Genomic DNA, 14,765 nt, shown 5'->3' with positions numbered 1-14,765 from the left:
AAAAAAAAAAAATTATTATTGTTATTTTCTTTATTTTGTTTGTTATCATTTATATTTTGATGATCGCATCCTATTGGGTGGATATAGCTCATGATAATTTATTTATATGGTATATGAACTTAATATCAATAAAGTATATATAGATCATTAAAAAAAAAAAAAAAAAATTCAATATAACAGTTAGCTATTATTATTTTTAATTTCACTGTATTAATTAATTCTTTGATAAATCTAAATAATTCTGATATATACTGTTTTATATGTTTGAAAAAAATCTTTATTATCAATGATGTTAAAAAAATATTCTAATTTGTTAATATATCAGAATGTTTATATTTAATTTAAATTATAGTAATAGTACATTTATATAAATTATATAATAGTAATAAATATAGTATAATAATTAGAGTTTTGAACAGGTTGACCAAATTCAGGTACCTGACAGGTTGACCTGAATTTATCAGTTCAGGTTTAGCAATTGCAATTTAGCATCAGTTCAGGTTGTGACATCAATATAACCTGAATGACCTGTTGACTTGAAACAATATAATAAAAGTAAGTTGTGATATTATGATTCACTTTTTACATTAATTTTATATAATAAAAGTGAGTTGCAATATTGGAATTAACTTTTTTATATTGATTTTTTATATAATAAAAGTGAGTTGCGATATTGGAATTCACTTTTTTATATTGATTTTATATAATAAAAGTGAGTTGCGATATTGGAATTCACTTTTTTATATTGATTTTATATAATAAAAGTGAGTTGCGATATTGGAATTCACTTTTTTATATTAATTTTATATAATAAAAATGATTTGCGATATTGGTATTCACCTTTTATATTAATTCTATATATAAAAAGTGAATTGCGGTATTGCGATTCACCTTTTTATATGATTTTATTATAAAAAAGTGAATCGCAATATTTCGAAAAAAAATGGGTTGCACCATTTTTTTTTTAAAAAATCCTGAAAATTTTAGGTTTCAGTTCAGGTCAGGCTAAATAGATAATCTGATATGACCTAAAAAAAAATTTCAGGTCAGATTTATCAATTAACCTGACCTGATTCAGAATTTTAATAACTGATAATAATAATAAAATAGTAATACAAAAATTATTTAATTAAATATTGAATATACTAATAAGTAATAATACTAAATTTGTCATATTTTATAAAAATACTATTGTGTTTTAATGTTATTTTCAACTTATTTCTTTTAATTTGCAATTTAGTAATTCTTTCTTTAATAATAATTTTGCATAATAAGATATATTAAAAATTTGATAATTTCATTATTTTTAATAATCAGGATGCAATTTTTGCTAAATCAATAGCTTATAAATTTTTTATTATACATTTAAATATACATTTAAATATATATAATTACATTGTCTTATTTAATTTGGATTAATATATATTTGATATTTTCTATCAAACATACAGTTTAATTTATTTAAACCAATTTTTTATTATTTTTTTTTTTGCTTTTTCATTGATCATTTTTAATATAAAAAAAAATATCTTTTTAATAAGAAAATTGTTTTAAACAGATATACAGTGAATTGCCAAAAATAACTGAACACCTAAAAATTAATAAAATTAGTTATTTTTATTAACAATTTTATATTTATTTTAATTTTAAAGTATTTTTATATTTTATTAATAATAAAATTATATATAAATTTTTAATTTTAATGTAAAAAAAAATTAACTTTTTAACTAAAGTAACTAAAGTAAAATAAATGCTAAAAATTGATTTTTTAACTAAAAATTGATTTTAGCATTTATTTTACTTTAGTATTCAGAAATGGTTTAATACTTTCTTTTAGAAAGTATTATTTACTACTGTTTCAGAAATCAGAGTAAAATAGATTTTTTTATTATATAGTAGAATTACTTTACTAAAAATGGCCAATTTTTTGAAATGATTTTGTAATAATTTTAAAATACTACAAAAATACATTTAATACATCAAAATGTTTTTATTATATTTTTGTTATTATTTTGTAATTATATTGTATCTAGGTCTATAAAAATAACTCAAAATAATATTACAATAATTTTTTAATATTTTTGTTATTATTTTATTATTATAATATAATTAACTTTGATATTATTTTAATATTTTAATCTCAAAAATACCTTAAATATATCTTGATATATTTTAAAAATTTTACAAAATAATTGCACAATTGTTTTGAAAGCCATTGTATCTAGGTCTATAAAAATATTTCAAAAAATTGGCCATTTTTAGTAAAGTAACTTATATTTAAGCTTAATATCAACTAAAATTGCAAATAAAATGGAACTATTAGGATATAAAGTATTATTTTATATAAAGATAATGAAATTTTTATTTATAAAAAGTTTATTTACAACTCTTTCTATCTTGAAATTTGACTATTAATTATTACATTTAATATCCAATGTTAACTATTTTCTAATCTTTCTAATATTACTTCTTTTTATAGCTTTATTGTTAACAAATTATTATATACTGTATATATAGTAGTTATAAGTGCAAGAAAAAAAGTCATAAAAAAATAATAAAACAGAATCCCAGAAATTCTATAGACAGGTTACTGTTAAAATTGGTAAAGCTATAAGGAAAATTTTTTAAAGATTTTGTTATATTTAGTTAAATTAAATACATAAAAGGAATATTACACCAATTTTATTATGAATTTTTTCCTTTTTTAATCAGTTAGCATTAGCCAATAGGATTCTAGGTAAAGTTCATATAAAATTTTTGGTTTTTTAAAACAACTTTTATATATAGTTTTTGGGATCCTAATAAGACTGATTTAAACTCCTAAAAGTATTGATATTTCAGCAATTTTTATACTTTAAGAGATGAAAAAATATAAAAAAATTATATATTAAAAAGCTTAAAAAAATAAATAGAATTAATTTGATTAATTAGATTGAGTTTAAGTAAATTAATTGTTACTGTAATTGAATTAAATAAATCAAGTAAATTAAAGATTTATTAATAATTTAAATAAATTAACTAGATTTAATAATGGATTAAATGGATTATTCAGATTAAATAAAAAGTTAATTGGATTAAATGAATCAAATAAATTAATTAAATTAGATTAATCAATAATGTGATTTGAAACATTTGTAATTTATATCAACTTTTTTTTTTGCATTATTTAAAAATTATTAGTTAAAACTACAAATTTCTTATTTTCTAATGTTTTTTTATTTTCATTTCTTAATTTTTCTTGTTATTTTCTTGATAAATCAGCTTCTCTAATATTTCTTAATATAGATGAACATGAACTTTATCTTCAAATTTTTTCATTTAAAAATAAAAAAAGATATCTATTTTGTTTCAAATTTTGATTTTGGCTTTTTATAAAATAGTTCATTAAATAATATATAGATTGCTTTAATTTCTTATGTAAAACATGTGGTAGAAATTAAATTCTTTTAGAAATAATCTATTTCAGAAGTACTTCCTGTCACTGGTGTTTATAAAAAAACACTTCCTAAAACTGTGAAATCGAATGAAAAGTAGCTTATCATTTTTTAACTTTTTTTACTTAACTATCAGGGAAGAAAGTAATTTATTTAAATAATTTATTTATTACTAAAATTTCGTGCAGTGACGAGATTTATATGATTATAGGTCATTAGCTTAACATTTTGTGAAAATTTTTTATCGCTTTTTTCTCCCTTTGGTTTTTCCTCGTCTAGCTTCATTTGGATTTCTACGACCATAACCAATTACAGGGGAAATAGATTTTGAATTACTTGATCCAATTAAAAGTTTTGGAATATAATCTGGATCAAATATATCAATTTCTTTTTGTTTTCTTTGGTTCTTTAATGCTTTTTGGTATTCCTTTTGATCTTCTCGAAGGATAATATTACTAGCATTACGACCACCTTTCGGTTCCGGTATTGAATACTTTAAAAAAAAGAATAATAAATTATTTGGTACTTTTCTTTTCTTTCTTTTTTTGTTAGATGTAAAAAAATAAACTACCTTAGTTCCACGTAAATTGTATTGAAAATTCTTTTTCAAGTAATATGTCACATTACCATTCACGTCCGTACTTGTTGATGTACGAATTAAAGCTGCATTTCCACAGTTAGGACAAAATTTTTTTTCCATATTTGTAGTTATTCTATGTATTATAGAAAAAGAATTATAAATGAGATAAAATAGTACTAAGACAAACAATTATAATAATATATTAATACTTGAAACAAGCATGACATCTAAGAACCCAATTCTTCACTTTTCTAATTCTCTTTCCTTCAACTGATATCAAATTTAGTCGCATTTGTAACAAAACATTCTTGTAAAAAAAAAAAAATCTTTTTGAATAAAACATAATGTATGATAAGATGCTCATAGAAAAATGTCTTAAGTCAACTTTACATACTTGCATCGAATAATCCGTCGTCATACAAGCAATTTTAACATTTTCAAGATTATCTTTCTTCAAATTGATGAGAAATTCATGTTCTTTTGCTTGATAATCATTAATATTATCTGGAGTTATCCATCCAATATCATCATCACCATATTCTTCGTCTTGATGGACATCCGATATCTCATTCCTTTTTTGATTAATAGAATTTTGATCTGAGACATGTATTGAAGTATTATACCTTTCAGCATTATGCGCCGAAATTTCTACAATTGGCTCATCTTTTGATAAGGAACAATCATTATTAAAGTCAATGTTATTCAATTGTTCAGAATTTTCAACTTGGTAAAGGTTGCTAACAGCATCTCTTTGATGATCCATTCCTTCTGAACTTGAAAATTCAGCTGTAATATCTGTGAGTTTCAAACTTTCCAAATTTGACACTAAATTTGTTTCATCAATTTGTTGCTGCTGTTCCCGTTTATTAATAATTTCCATCGATTCAGGTTTATTTAAAGGTTTCTTTTTAAAATTTTTGTTGGAATTATTGTTATTCCCACCAAATTTCGTAAAAGACTTAAAAAAAAAATTAAATTAAGATGATTAATTCATTAACATCTGTGACAGAATTGCTTCAAATTTTTAATTGATTGTATTTACTTTGATGGGCTCTTTTCTTAACCGTTTAGTACCATTAGCTTCAACTTCCAACATATAGGTCAATGCCAAAACTCTCAAATCTACAGCAGATAAACTGGCAAAATCGCCAGTTTTTTTTGAGAAATTTACAACTGAAAAAAATAAAATAAAATAAAATTAAGATATATTAAATATATTTATTTTTTTCAGAAAAAAAAATTTTTTCGTATATAAATATCATAAATAAAAACCTTCTTTTAATGCCTCATCTGAAGGTACTTTAATCTGAAGATTAAATGAAATTTGATTTAAAAAATCACGAGAATGTTTATCTCGAATTTCAGAAATAACTTCAGGTATAGTGTAAATTTTTTCTGCAAATGCTCGAACATTTATGCCTTTAATTAGAGGACCAGAATCTATCACTAAACTTTCAATCTTTTGCCCTACATCATTAACGATACTGCTATTACTTACAGGAGTATTCGTTGACATAGATTCTAAAGAGTTGTTTGTGTTGGATACCATTTTAAGAACTTTTCATCTAAAAATTTTTATCGATCAATTTATATTAAATTGAGCATCATGTGTACGTATCACATGATTAATGTTAACTAGACTGTCGCTGGCGCAGTCAATAAAAGAAGAAATTTAAAGAATATAATCCTAAAGAATTGAAACAATCAAATAAATCAGATGAAATGTTAAATAATTTACGATAATTTATATCTAAGTCGTTCGCTTGGAATATGTAGTTGATCTAACAATTGTCCTAAATAAAATGAATTAATCATGGCTGATTGTGTTTCCTTGAGATGTATCAACTTTGTTACGCTTTTTGAAGTCGCAAGAAATTTGACTTAAAAGTCGAAAGAGCATTATTTATTTAATGGATTAACCGGTTAAATTTTTTTAAACAGTTTCTAAGATGAAATGTTTATAAACTATTAATGAATTTATGGCTAATACAAGCATAAAATATAATTCTTTTCCCTTAATTCCAAATCAATTTATATGAATATATTAAAAACTATTATTATTAAATAAAATATTGGGTTTGGCTTTTTCCAAGATTATAACATTATTTTCTCTAAAGCAATTAACAATAACAAACTTCTAAGATTCATAGGAAGGTAAACTTTTTACAAATTTATCAATTGCTGCCTTAAAATATTCATTATTAACACCCTCACCTGCAGGATGTTCTGAGGGAGACAAAGGATTTTTTACAACATATTCTACATAAAAGTTTGTATAAATCTGTCTTAATATTTGGCGAAGAGATTCTACACTAGGATCGGTATTCATTACAAATTTCAATCCTGTTGGAGTCTCATAATAATGAAGCTTATAGTTCGATGTTTTATACGCTACAAACCCGTCTTGACTATGAAATAAAATGGATCAATTGGAGAAATTGGAGATTAATGGTCAACACTTTTCTATATCGCAAGTTCAAATTCCATAATTCTATTTACCTTCCACTGAGTTTCCTGACGAAATTCCTTAAAGAAAACACGACACCATAAACTAATTTAGCTTCTTCTTCAATGTTAATCATACGACCTTCCGAATAAATACTTGTTAAACTTGTTAGCTGTGAAGTTGTAGAATGATGGCTGGTAAGATGATTTGCTGCTGAACTATGAGCAGGCGAAGAAGAAGAGCCGCCTGAATCACCGTCTATATGACCATTCATACTGGTGGTTGTACTTGTAGTGCCAAAAGCACTACTGCCACCTCCACCGCCACTTCCTGCACCACTTTTACGATGTCTGTGCCAATCCTGATAATAAATACATACACAATGGCGATCAAACATATACATATTATAAATCATTATGTTATACTGTAAGAAGTTGTATCTTGAATTTCAAAAAATATTTTCGAGAAATATATATTTATAAAGTTCACAGTTACACAAGTAAATGAATTTTTATTGGATATACTAGTTATGTAACAACATAATTTCAGGTGACAAATTCGGAGTAGAAAATTTTTAACTTTTATGTTTCAGAAATTACTTGCATCGAAAAAATTTCTTTGTTGAAAATGATAACCATTTTTGATATGATCACAAAATTGGGGTGTTCTCATAGAACCCCACATATTTAAAATCAAGTGTTAACCCAAAGCAAAGAAACTAGAAGATAAGCTACTGTATAACGTTAATAATACCTGCACTAGAACCCAAAAAACCAAACCCACCCAACACAACGAGCTCTTTCTTGCCAGTAGATTAATAAGATCTAGTTAGCTGTACGGATCTCTACCACTCCACGAAATCCCTTTTTTCAGTAACTTGCTTTTTGGTACCGTCCCTGTCCTACTTGTTTCCTTTTTTTTTGCCTAAACAATTAAACACGCAACGAAATCACTGAAATGTACCTTTGCAATGCAAGTCATGTTAGCCCACTCCTAACACTCACACCCCAAACACTTTTCCTTTTTCAGTGTCCCTAGTTACCCACAACAAATACCAATCCCTCAACAAATGTCTGAACGAGAAGACACTGTCCACTCTCCTTCTGAACGTAAAAGGTCACTTCCGTCTGACGACGAAGAAGACGACCTTAGTTCTGACGAAAGAGGAGGACGTTTCAAGCGTCCTGCTTTAAATACTTCTGGTGGAGAGGACGATAACTCTTCAGAATTAGACTATACCGATGAACCACCCGCTGAAGAACGACCGGTAACTCCGTCAGAGACTGGTGATGTTATGGAGGTAAACGTTCGCTCTCCTGCAGCAGCTGAAAAAGAAAAGGTTGAAACAGAATCTACACTTGCTACTATTTCGCTTCGCGCTCTTGTAACAACTAAAGAAGCTGGGGTAATCATTGGGAAAGGTGGAAAGAATGTTAGTGAAATCCGTGATAGATCTGGTGCTAAAGTGACCATATCTGAAATGGTACAAGGAGCTTATGAAAGAATTTTAACTGTTACTGGTCCTTTGGACACTGTTGCAAAGGTATGTCAAAATTTTCACAATAGAACGAACAAAAAGTTATGCTAACATCAATTGCACGTGATAGCTTCATCATTACCATAAGTAATCCTTAATTTAGAGATTGCAGTTTAAAATGACGCACAATCTTTACATATAACTTAGAAGTTATCCTTTTTGGGAATTTTTTAATTTGTCTAACTAATTTATATCATTAATACTTGAAATAATTGTTAAATTAAAAATTTTTTAAAGGCCTTTGCTCTTGTCGCACGTAAAATCTTGGATGAGAATTTGGATACACCATCTACGCCAAATTCTAAATCCACTACAATCCGACTCCTCGTACCTCATTCTCGGATGGGGCCCGTAATAGGTAAAGGTGGATGCAAAATTAAAGAAATTCAAGAAAAGTCCGGAGCAAGATGTCTCGCTTCCGAAGAAATGCTTCCTCAGTCAACAGAACGTACTATCTCTATCAGCGGGGTTCCTGATTCTATTCATATTGCCGTTTTCCATGTCGGAGAGGAACTGGCTAAACATCAAAATGATAGACCTACAGGAATTACCCCCTATAGACCTCAGCCACGACTTCTCTATCATCAAGCGGCTCCTGTTGCTGGTAGTCCATTCTATGTCGGACTTCCACCGGGTCCTCCACATTACGGACGTGATTTTATGCCCGGACCTCCACCAATTAATCATCAACCTCCACCAGGATCTCAAGCTCAACAGATTTTTATCCCTAATGATATGGTAGGGTGTATTATTGGTAAAGGTGGAAGTAAAATTAATGAAATTAGGCATCTATCTGGTTCGCACATCAAAATAGCCGAACCTCACGGTAATACCAATGAAAGATTAGTTACCATCACGGGAACACCTGAATCGAATCAAATGGCTCTTTATCTGCTGTATAGTAGACTCGAATCTGAAAGAAGGAAACCAAGCGTGTAAGCTTATATAGCATTTATTTTCTTTTTTTTGTTTTTAGAAAGGGCCTACGGGTCAAACATTGTGATCAATTCCTTTCTAACATATTGTGACTTTTTAAGTCCATTGAAGGGAAAAACTAGTTGAAAATATTTGCTTCTAAATTTCTTTTTTCTTATTCCTCGCATTGAATAAGGAAACAAAAAAAATACAAATGAACATTTTTTTCGTATATGATATCAAAAAAGAAAGAACGTTTGTTTGACAGGATTTTTTTCATAGTATTATTTTTATATTCAATATTTTATCAAATCAAGGTTTTTTTTTCTTTGGCTTTTTTTTTCTCTTTATTTCTCTTTAAAATTAAAAAAATTTTTTATGTTTATTGATGAGAAAAAGAATATTTGCCTGTATTTCTTGCCTAAAATGTCGTATCAACCCGTTTAGGTCTTTAGGACAACGTTAATAAACATGTCATTACAGTGAAAATGTTTTTATCAGCTGAAAAGTGATTAATAAATCACATTACTTGTAAATTTACGTTACCACAGCGCAAAAAGCGCACGTGATTATAGTAAAATATTTGTCACGTCCCCTGTTTTTATTTATGTGGAGGAACTTGACCGCGATTTGTCACTTTAGGGATGGGGAAATATTATTGGCTATATGTCATGTGTCAACTTTTTTGATGGTTAACCAATCATTTATTGATAAATTTACCAATAAAATTTAAAAAGGTTTCCTACCTGTATGACTTTTTAAAACGAAATATGGACGGCGATGCAGCGAGAGATCAAAAAGTAGCTTCTGCAAAGAAAACGGTATTAGATAAAGTCTTTTTTTAATGATAAAAGTAAATACAATTAATTTAAGAAGAGTGTTTTTATTTTACGGGAGTTTAGTTAAAGAAGTTTAAAAAGAAGAAAGCAGCCAGTTCAGTAGACTCTACTAGTATAACACGTAAAGATAGTTCTGATTCTGTTGCATTGACTGGTGATCGAAGGAATAGTGTAGCATCAGACTCTGGAAGCGTTAGAACTGATGGAACTGGGCAAGAGTGAGTATTTTTTCCTCTTAAAAAATATTTGATATATACAATTCTTGTTAAACGCAAGAAACTATTAGCCAAATGATGTAATAAAAAAGAAAATACAGAACATCTAAGATTGATTTCCATACCAAGGAAAAAATGAAAGTAAATTATTTTATTGATGGCAAATAAAATATTTGGTTAAGAATTTACGAGTTAAGAAGAAATTTTCATTTATTTAAAATGAATATTTTTATATATTTATAATGGATCAGAACGATTGCAGTAGTAGAAGAGGATAATATTTCTGCAACAAATACCAATCCTGATTTAGTGGAAAATCAAGCTTCGCAGTGAGTTATCAAAATTGTATTTTCGCAAAATTTTATTGTCGAGATTATTTTAAGCATTTAATTTATTTTGGGTTTAACCAAAAAAATGCAGAGATTATTCAGATTATGTCCCACAGTCCTCCTCAGCTACGAGCCAATCATTGGTTGAAGGACTTCAACCAATTTTCCAACCACATGGACAGCAATCACAACCTAATCTCCTATCAAAACAAATCGATTTGACTATTGCAGAAAGTATACTTCCTTCTGCTGATAATTCAGTTGAAGAACCTTATACGTATGAATCCCTTTCTAGTTTGTGCAATAAACAAAAGCAGGATATTGGGTTGCAACGACAAGCTATTGCTATGTTAGTTGACGAGAAGAATGCTTTGACTTCAGAATTGGAAAAATATTCTGCAATGGCTGATCGATTTAAGAGTAGCGAGGAATTGTTAGAAGAAGGTCAATTATTAGTGGATGCATTAAGACGAAAGAATGCTGAGTTGGAGGAAAAAATACTTAATAAAGAAGAACGGCTTAAAGAAGCCGATGAACAAAAGGAAAAGATATTGGAATCTTTACAATTGCAGGTAGGTAATAAATAATTTTAAAACATTTTGGGTTATTAATTTTACAACTAGACTCTTTAATAATTTTTTTATACTACAGAATACTCGTGTTGAACAATTAGAGAAGGATAGCAAACAATTAATATCGCAACTTAATACCAAGGATTCCATTATTGAACAACTTACTCAAGAAAAGGCAAATGCTCGTTCAGTATCTGATGAAGTAGAAGCCTTACAAAAGACACTTCAAGATAAAGAGAATAGATGCGAGGCTTTAGAAATAGAATTGTCAAATCTGCGGCATAAACTTACCAATACTGAACAACAGCTTTCAGAGAGCATAGAGAAACTTTCAGAAGCAGAACGAGTGTCGTATGAAGCTCAGACAAATATTGAGTCAATGATTAAAGAAATTCAGAAATTGACAGACGAGAGAAATGAATTAGCACTATTTAATGAAAAAATATCAAGTTCTCTTAAAATTAAAGAAGCTGAAGTTTTAGCTTTATCAGAACAAGTTTCGTCTAATTCATCTGTAATTGAAAAATTAAATTTAGAACGTGATGATCTTTCAAAAGAGCTTCAAAATGTTCAGTCAGAAAATTCGAAGTTGACTAAGCGTATCAAAGATCTTACAAAAAAGATCGAAGGATTGACAAGTGATAATCGCGATTCAATAGCTCAATTGAATGAATTACGTGAAAAATTTGTGGAAATTAGTAATGATAAACTACGACTTGCCGAAGAAGTGGATAAAGAAAAATCAAGAGCTACTCGATTGGAACAAGAATTATTAAATAAGCTTCAAGAAGTGAAAATAGATACTGAAGAAGAAAAGAAAATTACGACAGCAACAAAAACGACAAATGGCACCACAACTCGTGAATTTGATTATGAAGAAAATCAGTCAACTTCAAAACTAAATTCAAGTCAAGAAGAACTTAAACAACTTCTTTTTAAAGAACGGCAAAAAAATTTAAATCTTGAATTACAATTGAAGCGTATACTAGAAGCTTCATCACCACTTGCTTCATCCAATTTAAATCTTTCACCGCCCAATAGCGCAAGTCGTAGATATTCATTTTCTCAATTTAGTGGAGTCTTTGAAATTGGAAAATGTTCAGGATGCATTGGAGAAGTGATTATTGTATAATACTATAAGTTATTATAAAATTTTTATATCATTTTATAGACTATACATGTAATTAATGTTGAGATTTATTATTTTAAAATAATGCAGATTATTTAAAATTTTATTAATTCATAATGTATTAAATATAATGAAGTAATAATAAGTACAAACAAAAAGAATATTGCATTTACATAGTATTTAAAAACATTTCATGAAATAAAATTATGGCATTTTATTAGGTCAAAGTTTGGAAAAAGACTTTTTTGGATATGGTGCAAAATTAAATAAATTTACTGAAATATTTATTGTTTGTTCGGCTTTATCACATCTTTCAGGTAATATTTACTTAAAAATAATTTCAATTTTTCCACTATTTAGTTGAAAAAAAGATTGAAACTAAGAATTCATATAATTAAATTGTAAAAAAAAAAGAAAAAATACTAACATTCACGCGCTATAGTCAGCTGAACTTCGGCTCTAAGTTCATGACGAATTCTCTGTATGTCTAATTAAAAATGTGTCACGTGATAGAGTTATGATAGGGTTACTGTATGTATGGAAAAAAAATCAACATGAGGTGATATTGGTACATTTGTAAGTAAGCCACCTTGTGCAATATAATCTTCTGTAACTTGACGGTTAAAAACAGGAAGAGGAAGTTCAGATGTATGTTGAGGTCCATTATTGTGGAATGTTTGTGAGAGAGACAGATACCCTTTTTCCAAATTATCGTTAATTGATGGCATATAAACTGGTGGTACGGTTGGAACACTTTTAAGTATATGGCGTTGTACTATACCCCAAGGATTAACTCGTTGGGAACCAAATAAGATAAAATAGGCGGCACTTAGAATTGATACAAACCCTCCCATATTAGCCGCCTTCATTAGAAATAATACAAATAAATGAATTAAGTTCAGGAATAAAAAATTAAATAAAAAAACATATAGTTCACCAATTGAAGAAGTGTAAATTCAACGCGATTATAAACTACTGATACTGGATATTCTTGAGTATTGGTACCCGGGTTCGTGACATATTTCGAAGGAACAATTCTAAGTAAAAAAAAAGGTAAATGACGAAATAAAATAATATTCAAAGTGCCGTATTTTATTTACCTAAGTATCTCCCACAAATTTGGACTAATAGCAAACCCGGTTAGATCGAAACTTGCAAATGTTGTTTCAATTGCTACTTTTGCGTTTGATTTAACATCCGATGATGTTGCATCGCCGAATATGGCGCCTTGATAATTATTATTCCAATAATTGCCAATAATTGGTAAAAATTTATTTTTCGTTAAATTGAAATTATGTGCCATATGTACCTGATCGAGAGATATTGTAGTGTTCTTCTCTTTTGAAATAAATGTAACTGATGGAAGGCTATAGTTTTAATTTAATCAAAGATTGTTTCATAGAACACGTGACTAAGACAAAAAAAAATCTGACCAACCATTTTTACAATTTGGAATCTAACTCTATATGGATTGTCCCGCTATAATTAAAATTAGTAAATAATTTTTTATACAGCAGCATATTATTGTAAAGGGTTACCTCAGTAAAGGTCCCATAAAAGAACCATTCGTCTTTAGTAATATTGAATTGCTATTAAATAGAAAATTTACGTCAAAAGAAATTATAATAACACTTAGAGCTCATAATATAAAATACCGTATTGTTAGCCTTTTCAGTAGACCATAACGCGAGCGCAATCTTTTGAGTAGAATTATCAAAGACTAAACCATCATCCTTCTGGTATGGATTCAATATAACTAAAATAAGAGAGTCAATAATTTTTTAGCTCTTGAATTTGAGATATATTTAAAATTCTTATACTTACAACAGTTAAATAAAGTAAGATTATTAAACCCTCGCATGTTAATAAACTCTTTTTTATGAAATAATCAAAAAGATTAGGTTTTACTTAGATTTACTTTATTTTAAAAGTTAAATAAAAATTTCTTACTCACGCGTTGCGTCCATTCTAGAATCGTAATTCGTCAGATATCGATCACAGCTAGCACCCTATATTAAAATTAATCGCAGATCAAGTAGATCAATCACTATTTGAAAAATCATTTATCCATTTATCAACGCGTAAAACGCGTACCAACTGATAGTCATCATCCGCAGCCTATTCGTTAAAAGTAAAGCGAAATTAACAAAAATGGTTTAATTAAAAAATTCAAAATAAACTTACATTAAACTCCGATTTATAACATCTGGGTTGCATATTCAGCGTTTTCCCACAAATCACCACGCCTTTAAATTTTTTTAAAATTATAAACATTATCGCGTATAACATAGTATGCTCACATTGAGAAAATTACCTGGAACCTAATCAATAATATTTAATTTTCTCGAGTTTTTATGGTTATTTTTCAGTTATTGAAAGGAAAATATTTACCGGTATACTTTGCCTTTATAAAAAAGACTGAGTTTTAGCAAAATTCTGTTTCATTAATTTGTATGCATATCTGTGAGATATATATTCACCTTATGCTCGTTTTCATCGTGACCACAGGGTTGTGAACCGCAACATACATTCTGTAGAAATTCCATGACTTATTATGCCCATATGACGTGATAAACATCGGTTAGTTTAGTTCAGTTTTTCCTAAGAGAAATAAAAATCATTACCCCATAAGCGGCTGTAAGAATGCCAATGATAATCAAGAAGATCAGCTTGGCTTTTCTTTCTTTACGTTCCTCTTCGTAAGTAATAATTTTATCTTCAGACTGCGCATGATATTGAGTAGTCATTATTCATGTAAATTTTAAACAT

The 14,765-nt window shown here is 27.9% G+C and overlaps 5 protein-coding genes across 6 annotated transcripts; 2 read left to right on the top strand and 3 right to left on the bottom strand.

Annotated features, from left to right (window-relative positions):
- Positions 1 to 3,589: 3,589 nt before the first annotated feature.
- On the bottom strand, positions 3,590 to 5,563 carry OCT59_021586 (uncharacterized protein; the record flags this gene model as incomplete). Its single annotated transcript, XM_025320776.2, has 6 exons — positions 3,590 to 3,927; positions 4,006 to 4,147; positions 4,224 to 4,321; positions 4,409 to 4,972; positions 5,057 to 5,187; positions 5,287 to 5,563. The coding sequence occupies 6 exons, from the start codon at positions 5,561 to 5,563 to the stop codon at positions 3,676 to 3,678; spliced, it is 1,464 nt and encodes a 487-aa protein (XP_025170567.2). The 3' UTR covers positions 3,590 to 3,675.
- A 310-nt stretch (positions 5,564 to 5,873) lies between these two features.
- On the bottom strand, positions 5,874 to 7,066 carry OCT59_021585 (uncharacterized protein). Its single transcript, XM_025320775.2, has 2 exons — positions 6,514 to 7,066; positions 5,874 to 6,422 (listed from the first exon to the last, which is right to left on the bottom strand). Exons 1-2 carry the CDS (start codon positions 6,873 to 6,875, stop codon positions 6,152 to 6,154), a joined length of 633 nt encoding a protein of 210 aa, XP_025170566.1. The 5' UTR covers positions 6,876 to 7,066; the 3' UTR covers positions 5,874 to 6,151.
- Positions 7,067 to 7,227: 161 nt separating this feature from the next.
- OCT59_021584 (uncharacterized protein) lies at positions 7,228 to 9,397 on the top strand. Of its 2 annotated transcripts, XM_066146622.1 has the most exons (4): positions 7,228 to 7,347; positions 7,490 to 8,003; positions 8,235 to 8,932; positions 9,035 to 9,397. In XM_066146622.1, exons 2-4 carry the CDS (start codon positions 7,530 to 7,532, stop codon positions 9,057 to 9,059), a joined length of 1,197 nt encoding a protein of 398 aa, XP_066005740.1. In that variant the 5' UTR covers positions 7,228 to 7,347; positions 7,490 to 7,529; the 3' UTR covers positions 9,060 to 9,397. The 2 variants fall into 2 exon arrangements, with proteins under 2 accessions (XP_066005740.1, XP_066005741.1); XM_066146623.1 differs by having other exon boundaries at positions 7,242 to 8,003; positions 8,235 to 9,397.
- Positions 9,398 to 9,682: 285 nt separating this feature from the next.
- On the top strand, positions 9,683 to 12,232 carry OCT59_021583 (uncharacterized protein; the record flags this gene model as incomplete). The annotated part of the gene is made up of 5 exons (XM_066146621.1): positions 9,683 to 9,733; positions 9,815 to 9,969; positions 10,218 to 10,295; positions 10,387 to 10,867; positions 10,947 to 12,232. 5 exons carry the CDS (start codon positions 9,683 to 9,685, stop codon positions 11,997 to 11,999), a joined length of 1,818 nt encoding a protein of 605 aa, XP_066005739.1. The 3' UTR covers positions 12,000 to 12,232.
- Positions 12,177 to 14,743, bottom strand: OCT59_021582 (uncharacterized protein; the record flags this gene model as incomplete). Its single annotated transcript, XM_066146620.1, has 17 exons — positions 12,177 to 12,348; positions 12,424 to 12,483; positions 12,586 to 12,859; positions 12,934 to 13,033; positions 13,097 to 13,223; positions 13,306 to 13,363; positions 13,434 to 13,475; positions 13,535 to 13,585; positions 13,652 to 13,752; positions 13,821 to 13,868; positions 13,951 to 14,005; positions 14,091 to 14,114; positions 14,181 to 14,242; positions 14,311 to 14,317; positions 14,388 to 14,400; positions 14,477 to 14,544; positions 14,621 to 14,743. The coding sequence occupies 17 exons, from the start codon at positions 14,741 to 14,743 to the stop codon at positions 12,281 to 12,283; spliced, it is 1,281 nt and encodes a 426-aa protein (XP_066005738.1). The 3' UTR covers positions 12,177 to 12,280.
- Between the last annotated feature and the right edge of the window lie 22 nt (positions 14,744 to 14,765).

The sequence above is a fragment of the Rhizophagus irregularis genome, chromosome 30 (assembly GCF_026210795.1).
Source record: "Rhizophagus irregularis chromosome 30, complete sequence".
In the NCBI taxonomy this organism is placed as follows: domain Eukaryota; kingdom Fungi; phylum Glomeromycota; class Glomeromycetes; order Glomerales; family Glomeraceae; genus Rhizophagus; species Rhizophagus irregularis.
The sequence above is the reverse complement of the archived record's forward strand: the minus strand, read 5'-3'. Positions and strand labels throughout refer to the sequence as shown.